We start from the raw sequence: 18,864 nt of genomic DNA, 5'->3' as shown, positions 1-18,864 counted from the left end.
CCCCCTCACCCCGCCCACCACGGGCCGTCCTTGCTTATGGCCGTACAACAAGATGGCGGCCACCTCTCGCCGACCTCTGCGCGAAGCCAGAAGGAGGCGCTGCGGCCGTAAAGCAGCGCCGCTTTTTCCCGATACCCAGCTGTCGCAAACCGGTGAATGGCTCTGGAGAGGGACCGGGAGGGGGGGTGGGAGACACGAGCCTGTGACTGTGGCGCGGGGGGGGCGGCGGCGGCTCCTCTTCCTCCTCCTGCCCCCGGGGAAGCGCTGCCCGCCGGCGAGGGAAGGGGAAGATGGATCCCAACAGGATCATCCAGGCTCTGAAGGGCACCATCGACCCCAAGCTGCGCATCGCCGCCGAGAACGAGCTCAATCAGGTGAGGGGGTGGCGGGGGGAGGAACGGGCGGCCCCGGCCGGGACCCGCCGGCCGCCTGCCCTGCCCCGCCCCCGCCCCGCCGCGCCTCAGCTCCCGCGGCCGCCGCGCGGCACGGGGGCACCCGGCCCCGCCGGCAGGGGCGGCAGCGGGGGTCTGGGCGGGGGGGGGCGCCCCCTCCTCCGCGCTGGGGCGGCAGCGGAGGGCTGCGGTGGGGGGGACACACAGGAGTCTCCGCGCCGCTGCGCTCCCCTTGCGCGGGCTGCAGCGGAAAGAGGGCCGGGGGGCGGCGGCGTCCCCAGCCGGAGCGGGGCCTTCCGCGCGGGCTGTCAGCGGCCGCTCGGCTGCAGGGCCTGGCAGCGGGAGGCAGAGCCGCCCCGCTCTGGCTGCCGGGACCCCCGGGGCGGGCTCTGGCGCTGCGGGACCCGCCGGCGCTCGCAGCCTCCGGGTGCGGAGAGCGGCGCCGGACGCCCCGTGTCCGCGCCGCAGGTGCCCGGGCGGGATCGCCGCCCTCAACTCCGTTTTACCCTTAATTTTGTGCCCCTGGGAGCGCGGCGGCTCGATCCTTGGGCTGTCCCGGGCGGTCGCGGTCAGTGTTGGGTGCTGGAAGGCCGGACACTGAGCGCCGCGCTGCCCCGAGCCCGCGGTGCTCCGGCGGATCGCAGAATCACAGAATCACAGAATGTCAGGGATTGGAAGGGACCTCAAAAGATGATCCAGTCCAATCCCCCCGCCAGAGCAGGAACACCCAGGTGAGGTTACACAGGAAGGCGTCCAGGCGGGTTTTGAATGTCTCCAGAGAAGGAGAATCCACAACCTCCCTGGGCAGCCTGTTCCAGTGTTCCGTCACCCTCACCATGAAGAAGTTTCTTCTCAAATTTAAGTGGAACCTCCTGTGTTCCAGTTCCAGATGCGAAGTGACAGGGACTCCTGGGGATTCCTGGTGTCCTGTTCAGCAGCATGCCAAGCAAAACTTCGAGAAAGCCGCATCAGGATTTTTGTGGGTAATATTTATGACGGCAACCCGCACTTAACGTAGCGGCAGTGTGCGCTGAGCCAAAACTGTGACCAGATCTCAGTTTGGACCTTTGAGAAAAGAGAGAGTTCCCTTGCACAACATGAATAAAGCTTTGACCTCTATAATTGGATGGAAGATTTGATCAATTCTATTGGAAGACTTGGTTTTTTTTCGTGTGTTAACAAAACGATCAATGGGAATTGGCTGTCAGGAATTACTGCTGCTTCAGGATTGCTACTCCGGCTTAATTTTCTATTTAGGCAAATTAAAACTTCTGAATTAGCTGTAGCTAATCCTGGCTTTAGCAGTTGGCAAGTTCCTTTAGTAAATCAGTGGATTAAGGGCTGGACATTGAGAATGCTCTTGTGGATAGTTAGATAAAAATGCAAAACTCTTTATTTGGCCTAGTTACTTTAAAAATTCATCGGTACCTATTTTTATCCCTACTGTTAAGGGCTGAGAGGGAAATTATAAATATTTGTCAGCAGCCTGTTGCACAGGAATCAAAAGTACAATAGTAAACTGCCATGTGTTTGGCAGGCTCAGAACAAAGAGGCAGATGTCTGGATTCCTGGATCCTGCTCCTAAAACTGTCATTTTAACGTCACCAATAACTACTGTGACACTCAGGAAAAGTTTTGAAAGTGTTTTAAGATTGAGATCTGTAAAATGTTTTAAGTTCAAGTGATGGATAATGCAATTTGCGTGAAAGACCCAGGTTTTAGTTTCAACATTGCATGTGTATTTATCAAGCACAGGCTGAGATACAGATTTTTATTTAAAATAGCTGACACATTTTCTCTGTTCTAACTGTTACAATGAATGAATCTTGAAATGAGGACATACCTGTTATTGTGTAGGCTTCCTGTTACTAAATGAAGCGTGATGTATCTGACTGATATAATGTACTCATGCAGCGTTGGTAGTTTGACATGACTCTTCGGATGAGTGGAACAAAAGTGCTCCTGAGGGATGTCACTTAAGGTGGGCCTTTGGCACCTTGAAGCCTTTCAGTGCTTTTGAAGCAAGACTTCAAAGTGACTTGTCAGGCTCCCATGTATGTAATGACAGTGTTGACATGTAACTGTCTTCTTGCAAGTGCTGGAATCCAGGTGCTGTTCTAGCTTTTATCTCGTTTTAGCAAAGGAACCAATCCACTAAACAAACAGAAAACCCTCCAGCAATAAGTACTTGAAGTGGTAATACCACACTTGGCCAAACAGAAGGGGGTCCACCTTTTTTCTCTGCACTAGTTAAAGTGATGCTGTTCCTGATACATGCTAATGGGTATTGAGGTAAAGCTTCTCTTGCATTAGCCTGTCTGCAGTGTACACTTGCTTTCAAGTTTCAATGCAGGTAATCACAGCAGCTTCCCAGAAAGTATAAATCCTACTGGTCCAGCAATATAACACCTCTCTGTAGGCACCTTATTGCTTGTGCTAATACAGAGAGTCCTTTAGAACAGGATCATAATAGTCCCAACTCCATAATTTGCTTATGGTGTAGAGTGTGGGAAATGGAGTTAAAATGAATGAAAGCTTATCTACCTGTAAAAAGTCCCAGCATGTTTCTGAAAATGCCTCTTTCTCTTCTGTATGTTCCTGCACCTGTGTAAAGATAGAGATAAATTAATGAAGTTGCTGTATGCCTTCTGGATTATCATCTAACTGCATTCAGAAATGGAATCAAGATTCCTTTTTTTTTCCCCATTATTATATCTATTGGAAGGCTGTTTATGAATTTTCTTCCTCCTGTAGCTAGAAAGAAGTGTTGATTTCCAGCCTAAATAAATTTATGGTCTGTTTATATCCATTTGTGCCAATCTTTCTTCTTAACTGGAATTAGTTTCTTGGTACCCACTCTCACATCTTCGTCAAAGGCTGATCCCTACAGGCCTGTTTTCTTAGCCTCAACAGGCTGTATTTCTTTTTCCTTATCATAAAACTGAATTTATGAAATCTAATAATAGGAGAGTACGGCATTCTCCGCTCTTCTGTCCCTTCGAATTAATCTTTCTTTCTCAATCTGGTCATTTGTGTTTGCAGCACTCCAGAAAGTCTCACGCTCAATGCCACTAATACCTCACTTGATACATCCTAAAACTGCGATTATCCTCTTCGTGTCTAACGCCTACGTATTTCTTATCACTTAATATGCTGAGGTTCCTTTTATCCTATAGTAGTTCCTCACTAAGCAACCCGAACCTTTAAGGAGAAATTCCTGTTATTCTTCGGTGCATGACCTTGTATTATACTTTGCCCTATTACTCTGCTCCATTTTTGTTGGTGCAGTTCTGAAGATTGTTCAGTTCCTTGCAGGATTTTTCTGATCTTTCTCCTCGGATGATGCATGCTACTTCTGAGTCATCAAAAAACTTCACTTCTCTCAGTGATCTGAACACAAATGTAAGTGTGGGATTTGTCTGAAATGTGATTCTTGATAAACTGGAGCAGTAATTTCCTGCCAGATCAGTAATATCTATGATGTAGCAGCTGTAATTTCCCTTTTAGCCTGTTGATTTTCTAAGTGTACACATCTTTCCATCCCACTCTTTTTCTTTCATTTTTTTCTTCAGCTCTGTCATGTCATAATCACTGTGCACTTTAGGATCATATTTATCAATCACACTGTATTTATTGGAACAGTCAATTATCATACCAAGAAAGATACTCAGTTTCTGTGTGCCTCTCTTCTGTATCTGTTCTAGGTTGTTACTCTTGTTAGGTGTGTCTCATGGACTTCAGGGACTTCTGTTGGTGGTGTATTTTTTTGTTTGTTTGGTTTAGTTTTTTAATGGCTAAATACTGCTTTCATGTGCCAGTTCTTGGAGTCTTGTGTAATGTACTCTCTGATCATGTGAACATACAAAGTCATCTCCGATTCCAATTCAGATAGGATTACCATATAATTTTTATGCATTAACCTTCATTGGCTCAACCTGCTGTAACACATTTCTTTGGCCTGTAACAAAGGGGAAAATTAGGACACAATTATAGAAATACAGCTGTTTGTTTAAATATTGAAAAGGAGTTACAGAATTTGGCTTTGACAGGAACTGGGAAGCAGTGCTGGAAGAAGAGAAAGAAGTGTGAGGAGATTGCCCAAATACAGAATAGTCCAGAATAAAGTTGGGCTTCTTTCCGTATCATCCATATCTTTATTGAGTTGGCTCCCATAGTAGGCAGGGATGCTAAGGCCGCTCTGAGCGTGACAACGAACACTTCGTGTTACCTAGAGGAAGGAGTCTCAGGTATTTGTGATGAGGAGGTTGACGTGCACGGTTAGAAGTGCTGTGAAAGCCGAGTTTGAGACTGAACAAGTTTGGCAGCAGAACCCACAGCAGAAAGAAGCTCAGGTAGGTTCTTATACATGTTTATTTTCACTGTGTGCAAAACCACTGTGCATTTCCCCCTCCTTAAATGGTGATTTGCATGTAGGCAGGGAAAGAAGAAGGTGTCTTGTGAAGTCCTAGTTTGTTTTAACAATCTATCTGTGACTGCCAGCATAAAAACCAAGAGAGAAAATACTATTAACAACTGTAAAAATATTCCCCAGTGTGACAAATGCTGATGGAGTTTCTAAGTAACACATATTCAGTGTGCAGCAAACAGAAAATAAAACTTAGTAAACCAGGTAGTTGAACATTCAAATCAAATGCATGAAAGCCTTAAAATAATCTTTGTAAACAATTAATTGCATACATATTCAAGGTACATTCTTCTTTCTGCGTGTTTATCTTTGCAAACAAAGATGCAGTGCCTTGATTTTTCAGCAATTTTTATGTACCATACTTAAATTCAGAGGTACGGAGAAAGAGATGTTGTTTATTGCTGGTGGAGAAGGATGGTCTTGTCTTCACCTGCAGAACCTGAGGGAAGCCTCCAGTTTTCCATATCCGTTGTCCTGTTGTTCTGCAGAGGGAGAAACACCTTCCCATGCTATTCTGCACTCAGCCGCTGTGGTTGCTCTCACTGGAGTGGGAAGGTTACTGACAAATGTGATTATGGAGCAGCTGCTTGCTGTGGGCTTTAAATGTGACAGCAAGCAAGACACAAGTATTATACTTATCTGAAATAAAGTTTAGCAGTATGTTGTGGATGATAACCAGGGAGCCAAATCTGAATGTTAGATGTGAAAATTATTTTCTTCAGTAGGATTAATTTGGGGAAGCTTTTATGTGTGTTTCCTGCTCACCTCTCCTACTATTCTAGTCCTTTACATGTAACAGTGTTCGTCTTGCTTTCTTGGTGTCATCAGTTCTAATGCCTAACCAAATGGAAGAGGAAATAGGCAAAAAAATGATGTGTTCTCTGGTGTTTTGAAGAATGGAGCTGAGATGAGGACAAATGCATGTTAGGCCAAAGGTGAAAGGACAGAATGCAGAAAGCTGTACAGCTGCATTGCACAGATCCTGAGACAGGGGACGCACATGGAACAAGATGTGTGGGGACATACGCATCCCCTTGGTCATTGCTGTAAATTACTCAGTTGAATCTTACTAGTGCTGTATGCCTCTTCTAGTTCAGCTGCTAGCCTTGGATGTTGCTGTACCCCATCCTATCAATCCCAATGGAAATTAAATTGATTTTTTTTTTTTTTTTAGCGTAAGTGCTCTGATCTGTGATTCATGCAAGGGTAGTCAGTACATGTTTTACACAGTTTTGAAATAATCATTGTTCCTTATAAGTACTCAAGGAAAGTTCAGCTTTCAAACACTTGTACTTTCTCCTTTAAAGTAAACATATGCCCCTGTCGAGCAACACCTTTATAGAAAGTTTTACCAAATCACAACAATGAAAGTTCAAGGGAGTGTGATTATTCACAAAGTGCAGGAAGCAGCCTGCTGTGTTACGGGAGTTGCGCTGCAGGTCTTTTTCAGCCATCTGGTGCCTCCCTGCGGCTCCTGGGCACGGCTCTTCAAAACCAGCAGCTTTCCATTCCTTCCGTGGGACTGACGAGATTCCTGCTCTCCTGTTCTAAAAGTTCAGGTGCAGCTCTAACAATAGAAATAACTGTCTTGCTGAATTCATCCAGCTCTGACATCTCTTCCTTGTCTCTTTCCATTTACACAGTGCACACCTGACAATTGCTCTGCACCTGCTCGCATGATACGTACAGCTTTACTTGCTGGTGTCCAGGAGCCTGTTGTACAGTTTCCCAAGCAAGGAGGGATACATTCCAAGATCACAATTAGCATGACAACTAAACCAGCGAGAATGTGCTGGTATAGGAAAAATGTTGCTGCATGCAGCTTTTAAAAAAGTCCTCTGTTCCAAAAATTGCAAGCAGCGTGTAGTTTTCTGACCGGGTTTGTTGCTGCACAAGTGAGCAGGGTGGTATTTGAGCTTCACAAATACAACAGAATTGGGTGTCTTGTTTATAAAATGGGCACACAGTCTCTGTTGATCTCTGCAGCATTCACGTTTCTGATGATGGGTGGGAAAGGGAGCTATGTGAAAATGTGAATTATGAGATGGAATGAGGAAACTAGGGCATTGCTCAAAGTCGTGATAGAAAGGTAATGTAATAGCATGGAGCAGAAGGATTTAGTGGGAGCTCGATGCCACGTCCCTGTGATCTCTTTAGGGTTGTCAGTGTGTGAAGTGTAAAAAAAGCCCTCATAGCGGCATGTTGGTGGGGACGGGGCCCCCCCGAGACAGTCTGCTTATCTTCCGCGTAACTTGCGTCACCCCAGGCACTTGCTGAGAGGATTCGCTCTGCAGGCCAAGTGACTGTATATGTACAGATCCTGGCAAAACTTCAGGGGTAGCGGTTGTGCGCCAGCACAAGTGGTACCAATAAAGCTTTCTGGAGTAGCGGTGACTTTAATGTAGATGCGGGAAAAGCTGTTTGCACAGAAAAAGGGAAGGAATTTATACTGTGTCTACCCTAAATGTGATACTGTTAGGCTTACTGCAGGAAGCAACAACAAAAGAACCACCCAAAAGGTTGCATTCTTCATCAATGTGTTTATAGCGCTAAAAGCTGTTCATAGACTGGGTCTGAGGACAGCACATTGGCACTATTTAGAAGAAAAAAGATGGTGAGAGTTTATGCACATTTTTGCTTTTCCATGCTGCTGGGATTCCTTGTGCTTTTCTTGTCTCCCTGGGAGTTGGGTGTTGAGTGCTGGAGGCTCTTGCAGCCCCATGGGTCAGAAACCACCAACGTCATACCGATTCTGTCCGATAGCGACTGAAAGACAAGCTTTGGACTCCAGTACACTGGATTAAAGATGACTTTTGGAATCCAGTACGCTTCAGCCAGTTGACGTTGAAAGCTGGTATTTCAGCCTGTCTGTAGATAAGTGGAGTTCCTGTACTGTTACAGCTTTTACTTTATTTGGAGCGTTGCTTATGGATAATTAAAGTTTACGGGGAAGGGAATTGCAGGAGGCTGTGCTTTTCATTTGCCATTACTGCTTTTATCTGAAATCTGAGATTACTCAATAAAGATCAAATGAGTCTCTGAGCACAGAGAAGGTTAGAATTACACTATCATTATAATGAGTAAAATGAGGGCCAGAAGGTTAAACGATTCGGTCAAATTATTGAATGACAGTGTTGTGATGCAGCTGTTACACTTAGGCTTCATGAACGCAATGTTAAGTTTACTTCATTATGGAAGTGTTAGATCCAGGACCTGGGTGCTTGAAGAGCAGAACATACCTCTTATTTCACAGGTTTCGAACGAGGCAGAGTTTATGGGAGGATGTAGTAGACTTGTACTTAAAGCACAGCTCTGGAAACAACCACAGAACTGCCAGGCATAATCTAGCTGGGAAGAAATACTATAAAAGGTGAAATAAAGAAAGCTACTGCCATCTAGCCCCAGGAAACATCTCTCTTTGAACATCCAGCACACGGATCTAAGTGATGAAAGATCTGACCTACTAGTAACTACTGATGTTGCCAAGGCTTAGCAGTAACTGCACCATGCTGAGTCAACGATTCTTCACGTTGGAGGACCCCTGTTGAATGACAGCAGCATAATGCTATCAGATTTTCACATCTGTTAAATCTGGCGTGCTTTCCTCAGAAGTTCAGTGAGCATTGTTTTCTCTTTGAAATTCTTCAGCTGCATAGCTGATGTAGCGTTTGAAAAGTTCTCAGGAAGGCTGTGGGTTTTGAAATGTTATCTCTCCATGCTTGATTTTAATTAAAAATAGTTGTTTTGCTGTGTTTCCCCAGTTTTGATTTTTCTGTTAAGATGCACTATACATCTAGTTCATTAAAAGATAGCTGTATAATACATAGCTGATGCAGATACTGTTTACACTTGAAAATGATTTTAAATGGTTTTCTTAATCTCTTAAAAATTCAGTATTGCTGTTATACCACGACCTATTTTGCAAGTAAATAGTATGTATTGATGAAGCATGTCAATATCCATTTGACTTATGAAGCCAAGTTAAATAATTCAAAGACAGATCTGTAGTGCTTCTCATTATGCATTCTCAGAATTATTTAAATATTCATTATCACTAATCTCTAATAGAAGGCCTTGTCACATTACTGATTCCACCCATGTGCTGTTATATGCTCAGCTTTTACAAGTAATTATTTGGATTGCTGCACATCTGGGTAAATCCAAGTGCTAAAACCTTTCATATTTCATGAGGACAGTCAAAGAACACTGCAAAATCCTTAGTTTGTAATTCTTATTCAGCTTTTGGTTATACAGTCTACTTTAAACATAGTGATTTGCTAACTTTGTTTTATGTATTTCAGTCCTATAAGATCATCAATTTTGCTCCAAGTCTACTGCAAATCATAGTATCAGATCAAGTTGAATTCCCAGTGCGTCAAGCAGGTGAGATAAATTCCTTGTTTAGTTTTCTTTCAGTAGAAAATCAGACTGTTAGTTCCTTCAAGAGGGTATTGAGCTGTTGCAATGTGAGTTCATGTTTGTTCTGACTGTGGAAATGAGAAGGATCCATCTTTGCCATGTCTTTCCTACGTGAGGATCAGGTAAAACCATGGGTATAGAGTAGAGAGCTGCTTTGGCTTCCCTGTGTTTGTAGTGATCCCTACTGGATTGCGGTGATACTGATATTCAGAGAGAAGAATTTCTGCTCAAGACTTGGTACCCAGGGAGCCTTAGGTATTTTTCCACCTGGTGGTGAAGAAATAGTGATGCCAAGACAAGCAGGAGTTTGAAAACAGTGGATCTCATTTGAATACCTGTTTATTTATTTGAATCACTTTTCCAGGAAAAATGAAAGAAACCATAGTTCCCTAGGTCAAGGGTAGGCACATATGCTTGGTCAGTATCTGTGGTGTCTGCTCACAAAAGCAGATATGAAGAAATGTCACATGACCGTTAAGTTATACATTTGTAATAAATAAATTTATACTCTAAGCATGTCTAGAAACATTGTCGAATTGTGTGTGAGTTCAGGTATGGTGATGCAGTTAACTTTAGGGTATACACTTGTGTAAGAACAGATTCAAAATTCTCATGATCTATTTTAACTACACTATTTTTGACGGATACAGAAAATATTAAGCTTTTGCAAGAAATTAATAAATACTGTTTCATTCACAACTCTGTTTTTATCCTATGGAACAGCATTTCCCATAGAAGCACTGTTGTTTCTTTTGTACAGATCCTATTAATCCCCTGAGTGCACTGGGGCATGCTGACATATGCTGTTTGTCATGCTGGCATTTATTTTTTCAAAGATAATCCAACTTTGAATAGCATTGTTAAACCATTCTGTAGTAAAGTTTTATGCTTAATCTAGACTCCATAAGGTTATTTTTATAAATTAATCTCTCATTTCAGTATCATTCAGGAAAAAACCAAGTATATAGAGCATAATTTTTTTTTTTTTTTTTACAGTGTAGGGCTATAAAATAGAAAAACACATTTAAATTACATTTGTAAGTCAACAGGTTTCCCTGGGATTTTTTTTAAAAGCCAAGAATTTGTATAACAACAAGATCTATGGACAAAGTAAAATAAATTCTTGGGCTGGTCTTTCTGGACCTGTTTCTTGTCTGAATATTCTGGCACATCATAGACAAAGAGCTGTTTTTCTTCTTACTTCTGTAAAATATTTTACAAACTACATGTTTTCATGCTTTGTAATTTGTCATCACCAAGAAAAATGATTGTACCCAGGGATATCTTATTTATACTTTAAAAGCCCAGCTAGTAATCAACCGAAATGGTACAGGGACAAGAGTTTATTAAGAACATGGCTTTAATGTCTTACACCATATTTCCTATGTTTCCAAAAGAATGCCTAGAGGCATTTTAGTACTGAGGCATAGATGCTGCTTTATTTTCAGTTGAAGATTAACTTTCTTTTTCATGGTTTTTCATGTGAGACAGAAGGGAACAATTCTAGGGGATTATGGGAAATCCTAATAGTGAGATAGAGCTCAGGGAATTCACAACAAACATTTCTGTCTGAATAGAAGGTGGGCCAATTGCCAATTTCATACTGGGCATTTCCCCAAGCAGAGTGTCCCATCTGCCCACACAATGGTTTGTTTACATGAGCTTTCCAAAACTTCGCTTGCTGAGCTTGAGTAGTTCTTTTAGGGATGAGTGAAAATGCAGATAAGTAGATTTTTGTTTGCTTGTTTAGAATGGTGGAATATTATGTCCCTGTGGAAGACTGCTGTAATAAAGAATATATCCTGATAGAAGCTAGCTGAAATACCATCCTGTTCTGTTTAGGACCAGGGACTTGAGCCTGATCTTCTGTGGAATTGTTAAAAAAAAATGGTTTTCTGACTCAGCTGTGCTTAGTGCCTATAATTGTTAAGAACCTGCTTTTTGTTCTGCTTCCAGCTATACTACATGTTGAGCACAGAGTAATGTGTGGATGTGTTAAATTATTATTTCCCCGATGTTTATACTTAGCTGCCATTTACCTGAAGAACATGGTGACGCAGTACTGGCCGGACCGTGAACCACCTCCTGGAGAAGCTGTATTTCCATTCAACATTCATGAAAATGATCGTCAGCAGATTCGTGATAATATTGTAGAAGGAATAATTCGTTCTCCTGACTTAGTGAGGTACCTTACGTTGTGTAGAGATGCTTCTGTAGCTCAAGTTTTCAGATCTACCAGTCTGGATGTAGCTAATTTGAGAATCTCAATTAATTGGGAGACGAAGCAAATACTTGTTCTGAAAATATAATAACAATAAATTTTAATGTATTTATGTGCACCTGTTTTTCAGAAATGTAGTCACCCAGCTAAGAGCCCTGTGATGCAATTTATCCTCTTATGGTGTTGTTTAAAGTGTCTTATAACGCTTGCTGTAGTGACAGCCTGTCTATTTGGCCAATTCAGACCAGATATTTTAGAGGGCTATCTGCAATACAAAATTAACCATTTGGAGAAATACTGCCCAAGATATGTTTTCTTTTTCTTCTAGTAGCCTTTTTCTCAATTACCTTTGCAATTTTTTATGTGTAATCCTAGTATTTAAATGTGTATTAGCATTCTTGGGTTTAAGATATTAAAAGAATGAAGAAATGCTGTCTACTTTTTGCTGGAATAATAGTTTAGATTCACAGACATACTACAATGTAGGATCGTTCACCACTCATTAAAGTGAGGCTGATAGGATGGGATTAGGCTGTGGTGTGTAGATGTTCAAGAAGAAAATCTTCCTCTTCTCTCCTCCTGCTTTCTACCAGCAAGGTATCGAAAGATGTCCTTTTTTGTCAGTAGTCATATCCAGAAGAGGGGTGATTTGCTACATATTGAAATTGAGATTAGAGAAAACGCTTTAAAAAATGATAAAACACGAGAATGTGTTAGACTTATAGCATCGCTGTCACTGGAGGTCTTTATGAATGATCAGACAAACACCTGCCAGGAATGTTTACGGTATAAATGGGCCTGTTCTGAGACATCATCTCCAGTTCAGCTTTTCTAACATGCTCTGATGCAGATGATTAGTGTCTCCACTGAAAGAGACAGGTTCTCCTTGCCACGGTTGTGCTACAAGGTGAGGCAGCTTGTGTTTTTTCTGTGATAATGCAATAAAGGCATGCAGTTTTCATCATGTCAAAAATACCAAGGCTACGTTTATACAGAAGAACACAAAGTAATGAAAGTTCGAGGAGTTTTTTGCAAATTTGTTCAGGCATTGTTTCATAGTCTGGTATTCAAAATGTCCTGACGTTACTGTGACAATCTACATGTAAAAGGATCGTTAAATCCTTGGGACAATCACCTGGAATAAAGTACAGGGGTTTTAAATGCTGGCTAAACTTGTAGATTTGTTGGAGGTTAAAGAAGTCAAAGAAACTTTACTGGAACTAGTCTGATGCTGTAATACTGATACGTTTCACTGTTTGCTTGTGAGAATAAGAGGGGAGGAAGAACCAAATGAGCAACAAGCACAAACTCCGAAGGCTTGAGGTGGAAGGTAAGTTTGTACAAAGCTAAAAGGATCAGTAGGTGGAGGGTCCCTTATTGAACTGCTTTGTAATAGCGGCTCCTTCTGTAATGCACTGCAAGAGGATACCCAAGGAAAGCTGAAGACAGAAGAACCGATATTTTATGCAGACTGCAAAAAAAATTATTCTTCCCTAGTGGAGCAAAGAGTATTTATTTACAGCTTCTAGTTTGGTGCCACCCAGGTTTTTTTGTCACACCTCACTTTAGTCAATTAACAATCATGTCTTACCTCACCATTGTGAGTGACATCTAAAAGTGTGTGGAAGGGAGGGGAAAATTAAGATGTTTTTACCCAATTGGCTTTGCCATGTGCCTCAGAGGTTGAGAAGTGCTGTTTGAGAAGATTCCAGGAAAACTGTAATTTCATGAGGAACCTCTGGCTTGGATCATAACACAGGCCAATATTGTTCAATACAAATGTACAAATTTGTGGTTTTGTGGTTGCTTTCAGCCTCGTAGTGTTAGAAGTATAAACATTCATTTTAAAAGTACAAAGCTGGCTGGTTTCGTGAGCAATTAATTGTTTTCAAATATTGCCTGGACGGGTGTGGAGAGAGAGGAAGAAGGGAGAAAAGTAGCTCAAATGGTCTGATATTAGTTTCTTCCTTAAGGTTAAATCCCCTGGGATTTTTTTTTCTTGCTTTTCCTCTTCCACTTCACAGAACTCTTTCAGTGTTGTCAAAATATTTACGATACTTATGATGTGATACGTCTGTTGTGGCAAATAAACCAAGATTTGGGATCTGTCCTTTAATATTAAACACTCTGCTGTGCTCTTCTTTACTTACAATGTGTTTCTCTTTCCCTCCTGCCATAGAGCCCAGCTGACAATGTGCCTCCGTGCTATCATCAAACATGACTTTCCCGGCCATTGGACAGCCGTGGTGGACAAGATCGGCTACTACTTGCAGTCTCAGAACAGTGGGAGTTGGCTTGGGAGCCTCCTGTGCCTCTATCAGCTGGTGAAGACTTACGAGTAAGTTGATGTCTATCAGTAGGTGAGGAGTCAGTACTTGTAGGCTCAGCTGATAACCGAGAATGACGTTCTCGACAGCACTGGCAGTTCTCCAAGGAATTACGATAGAAAATGGGAATTAATAATTGTCGTGTGCTTCCTTTCCTGCAAATAAATGAAAACACTTCATCATACTTTTATCATCAGTGAAAGCAGAGAGGCCAGCAATAATTTGTATACATTTACTGACATTTTTTTTGAGGCTTCGTGCTTTACATCTGCTTTAACCCATTGGTGAAAATTTTCTTAAATGTTTATAACTTCTTTTGTGTGAAGATTTCCCAAATGCTGAATATATAAATGAAAATGATTTTCTACTTTTATGTCATGAAGACGGTACTGTCATTGTCATATACTTCTATTGCATATTGTTGCCTGCACCATCCTCCTGATGGCCTAAATCCACAAAGCGTAAATTAGGAGAAGTGTAGTGAGCTCTCTCTTATTTTTAAAAAAAGAAAAAAAAATTATCTGTTGTTAGAGATGTATGTGTAAACCGCACAAAAGAAATGTAAATGAAGAGAGTGTTGTCAAAACAAAGGAATTTTCTTTCCCTTTCAATGGCTGTTCACTCCTCTTTGTTCAGCACCCAACTTGGGTTTGGCATTGGTATGAATGTCAGAGAAATTAAAGTCCTTACTCCTGTGAGCTGACAGTTCAGTAGTAAAGAACATTAGTTCTTCCTCCCAATAGCTGCATTTATATGAGGTAACATTTGTTGTTTTTCATTTCTTTATTTATACCTTAGAGAATTTGCACAAATTGTTGATATGGGGGCTAGAGAAAGGGAGAGTGAATGAGTGAGTGCTGGATTTTTTTTTTTTTTAGTGGTAGAGAAATTAAACTGCTGATAGGGAATAGGCATTAGAATCTCCAGTGTGTAGATCCTGGACCAACATTTTTGTTTCCTTTGCAGATACAAAAAAGCAGAGGAGCGAGATCCTCTCATAGCAGCAATGCAAATATTTTTGCCTCGGATTCAGCAGCAGATGATCCAGCTTCTGCCTGATAACTCCCATTACTCTGTACTGCTTCAGAAACAAATCTTAAAAATCTTCTATGCTCTTGTTCAGGTTGGCATCTGTGTAGAGGAAAACCAAACCTTTTACTTCTCTGGGCGCAGCGTCCCCCTTCAGTACTGTCTTGGGTGTGATCAAATAAGAATACCAATGTGGATGGGAAAAGTCATGTACAGTTAACAGCTTTTATAAAAATAGGATCTTTACAGATTTTTCTGGTCACATGATCCTCCAGATTAAATTTTTAATGAACCTAGGTACTTCTGTACATTCTGTCCGTAAGCTTACTAGGGAAATGTTCCTATTTTTATAAAGTCACCCATAACCTGATACAAACTATATGAGTATCTAGACTGTGCTGCTTAGCCTCTGGAAGTGGCAGTAGTGCATATTGTAGTATAATTGTAAAATAGTGCACTTCAGTAGATGGAATTTCTCATTATCTTCTCAAGATTTGGCAGAAATTATTTATTGAGGCACAAGCATGTAACAAGGATGAGTTCAGCTTTTACAGGAATGAGTTTGGTGAGGAAGTACTTTTAGAGAATGAGAAACAAAACAAGATCCTATGTAAGGGGCAGCCTGAAAATTCTTAATAGGGGTTAAAAAGCTAGAGTAGTTTGTTACTAGATGGGGGGAGGATTAAAAAGACCCCTGGATCCTATTTTACCTTCCAATAGCTTACTGGAATATCGTCACTTTGCTTTGGATTTTGTAGAGAAATAAGATTTACTAGATATGGAGTACGTAGTAATTAGGAGTACGTTACTTACTGAATTAGGAGCACGTTACTTACTAAAATGCTATTGGTTTCCCCAAGCCCTGTGATATAGCTACTACCATTACCCCTAAAAGTCAACTGGGCTATTGTGAAGAAGAGGAAAAACCAAAAAGAATTAGCAAATTCTTATACCAAGGAACCTTCCTCAAAGCGTGTCTGCTGAGAAATTCCTCTGTAAAATGTACCAAGAAGGCTGCAATTAGAACAGTATTGATATCTAACCTATTACTTTTAATTTTACTTAAAACCTCACCTTCCTGGGAATGTAGCTACTGTAGAAAGATTTATCTTTTTTTCACAGAGACTTAGTATTTTATTACAGTATGTGTTTTCTTATTTCAGTATGCATTGCCACTCCAGCTGGTGAATAACCAGACTATGACTCAGTGGATGGAGATCTTCCGTACTATCATTGACAGAAATGTACCTCCGGTAAGTTTTAGTTTTGTAAAGACCTCTGATACTTATGTGTTTGTTGGCGTTTGAGGAACAGGCAGTGTGAAGATTTTGTAAGTGTTATTTTTTTAAGATGCCGTCTCTTTAAGATCCTTATCCTTGGAATAAGTGATGTTTCTGACAGAAATGCAGGAAGATCATGTAAGGTGTCAGAATTTCTTTGTCTGACGTGGTGATACGTTGTAAACTCTAATCTGGGATATTTTTGAGTTTCCCAACATTTTAGCCAGTTTATCTTGTACGAGAGACAAAAGCTCATCACAAACTCATCATTTGTCTCTGTTTCTCTTCTTTTATGTCTTCCATGTTTCTTGAAGAACAAAATAAAAATAGTACTTAAATTCTTGTTTGTGTGTGTACAACTTTTACTGCCATTTCCTAAGCTTTTAGGAATTTATTTGATAACCTTAACATTGGTTTCAGTTTTTTAAATGTGCATAATTTTGAAATTTAAGGTACAGACATTGTACAGGTATTGATATATACATTTATGTTGAATAATTAAGATATCTGAAAGTTCATGAATGTCATATAACTGTTAACAGAACTGAAGCTGAAGTCAATGCCATGCATTTGTATTAGTTTGCTCAGCAAACAATGTTTAAAACATTATTTGTCTCAACAAAACACACAATTAATTGATAATAAATGTGTTTATTTATAGGAGACTTTGCAAATTGATGAAGATGATAGACCGGAACTGGTGTGGTGGAAATGCAAGAAGTGGGCATTGCATATTGTAGCTCGTCTTTTTGAACGGTAACGAACTAACAGACTGATTAAAAATTAAGTTGGGGTTACAAGTCTGTAACGTTACTTGTGGTACAGTTAAGGAAGACAACTTAGTTGATTTAACAGCTCAGGGTCATCGAAGAGGTATTCCCGCTCCTCTCTTCTGCCTTGAACTCTTGCACTGGCTCAGCTGCTGGTCTGAGCTTGTAGTGAAATGATCTGACTCTGAAGCTGGCATGAAACTCGCTTTTCCTTTTTTTTTCTTTTTTTTTTCTTTTTTTTTTTTTTTTACAACATTCAGCTACAAGTGCTTGAATATAAAGGCAGGGGAAGATTTGAAAACACAGAAAAAAACAGTGAAGTTATAGAGCATGACAAAAAGGCGGCTGCATTTACTTGACTAATCTAAGACAAGAAAAGGGAAACAGAGCATTATTTAGGAAATCAAGGCTTAGAAGGAATCTATGGTAAAGGATTCCTTGTGGATGGAAGGCTACTCAGAGTCCTTTGTGTTTTGTCATGTGTTTTCCTGACATAGTAGACTTAGCGCGATGTAAATATCTGTGTCTCTTCTTTCCAAAGGTATGGAAGTCCTGGAAATGTAACTAAAGAATACTTTGAATTCTCAGAGTTTTTCTTAAAAACATATGCTGTGGGCATACAACAGGTAAGTACAGTTCATTTGTTTCTGAATTAGATAATTTTGACTATTCAACAGTGTGCTGGTATTGAAGTTCATGAAACAAAACTCAACAGAGTCAGGCAGTTGTTCCTTGTAGTGACTGAGAAGTTCTTTAGAACTCAGTGGCATAGGCAACTGAGATATAGTAACACTAATTTTTTAGCAATTCAAAAGAAACCTGCAGGAAAATTCTCAGAAAAGGCAAGTGCTGATAAAATGCTGTTATCGTGTATAAATATTCTAGATATAGCTGAGAGAAACAACTGGTGATGCAGAGACCTCACATCATATAAAGGTGTATTTTCAGGCCAGTCTTTAATAAGTGTTTTGGCTGCAAACAGCTGAGGCACAGCAATCCAGTGATACTGTTTTATTTCAGAGGGTGGAAGCAAGGACAGGTAGCCTGGGAGGAATACAGAGAAATTGTCCAAGCAGACAGAGATCAGGTTAGGAAAGCTAAAGCCCTGATAGAATGAAATCGGAGCAGGGATGTCAAGGGCGACAAGAAGAGCTTCTATAGGTGTGTTGACAGTAAAAGGAAAGCTAGAGAAAGTGTGGGCACTTTCCAGAAGGAAATGGGAGACCTGATTACCTGGGAGAAGGCTGAGGTGCTCAATGACTTTTTTGCCTCAATCTTCACTGGCACATGCTCCAGCCACAACGCCCAAGTCGCCGAAGGCAAAGGCAGAGACTGGGAGAATGAAGAACCACCCACTTGTAGAAGATCAGGTTCAAGACCATCTAAGGAACCTGAAGGTTCACAAGTCCATGGGACCTGATGAGTTGCATCCACAGGTCCTGAGGGAACTGACAGCTGAAGTTGCTAAGCCACTACCCATCATATTTGACAAGTTGTGGCAGTCAGGTGAAATTTCCACTGTCTAGAAAAGGAGAAACATAACCTTCATTTTTAAAAAGGGAAAAAAGCAAGACCCAGGGAACTACAGTCCATTCAGTCTCACCTCTGTGCCTGGCCAGATCAAGGAGCAGATCCTTCTGGAAACTATGCTAAGGCACATGGAAAATAAGGAGATGATTGATGACGGCCAACATAGCTTCACTAAGGGCAAATCATGCCTGACAAATCTGGTGGTCTTCTGCAATGGGATTACAGTGTTGGTGGATAAGGGAAGGGCAACTGACATCACCTACCTGGACTTGTGCAAAGCATTTGACACTGTCCCACACGACATCCATGTCTCTAAATTGGAGAGACATGGGTTTGACCTTGGACTACTTTGTGGATAAGGAATTGGATGGATGATTGCACTCAAAGAGTGGGATTCTGTGCACCCTCACCAAGTTTGCCGATGACACCAAGGGACCTTGACAATCGAGAGGTGGGCCTGTGTGAACCTC

General features: G+C 41.2%; 1 protein-coding gene across 1 annotated transcript in view; it reads left to right on the top strand.

Moving 5' to 3' along the window:
• The first annotated feature begins 207 nt into the window (after nt 1-207).
• The window catches only part of IPO8 (importin 8), a 51,109-nt gene continuing 32,452 nt past the window's right edge, over nt 208-18,864 (top strand). The window contains exons 1-8 of the mRNA XM_065634838.1: nt 208-374; nt 9,120-9,201; nt 11,266-11,422; nt 13,638-13,796; nt 14,752-14,908; nt 15,978-16,067; nt 16,756-16,850; nt 17,406-17,490. Coding sequence (XP_065490910.1) covers nt 291-374; nt 9,120-9,201; nt 11,266-11,422; nt 13,638-13,796; nt 14,752-14,908; nt 15,978-16,067; nt 16,756-16,850; nt 17,406-17,490 — 909 coding nt within the window. The 5' untranslated portion in view covers nt 208-290. The remainder of the gene's footprint in view (nt 375-9,119; nt 9,202-11,265; nt 11,423-13,637; nt 13,797-14,751; nt 14,909-15,977; nt 16,068-16,755; nt 16,851-17,405; nt 17,491-18,864) is intronic.

Source organism: Caloenas nicobarica, chromosome 1, assembly GCF_036013445.1.
Source record: "Caloenas nicobarica isolate bCalNic1 chromosome 1, bCalNic1.hap1, whole genome shotgun sequence".
NCBI lineage: Eukaryota > Metazoa > Chordata > Aves > Columbiformes > Columbidae > Caloenas > Caloenas nicobarica.
The sequence above is the reverse complement of the archived record's forward strand: the minus strand, read 5'-3'. Positions and strand labels throughout refer to the sequence as shown.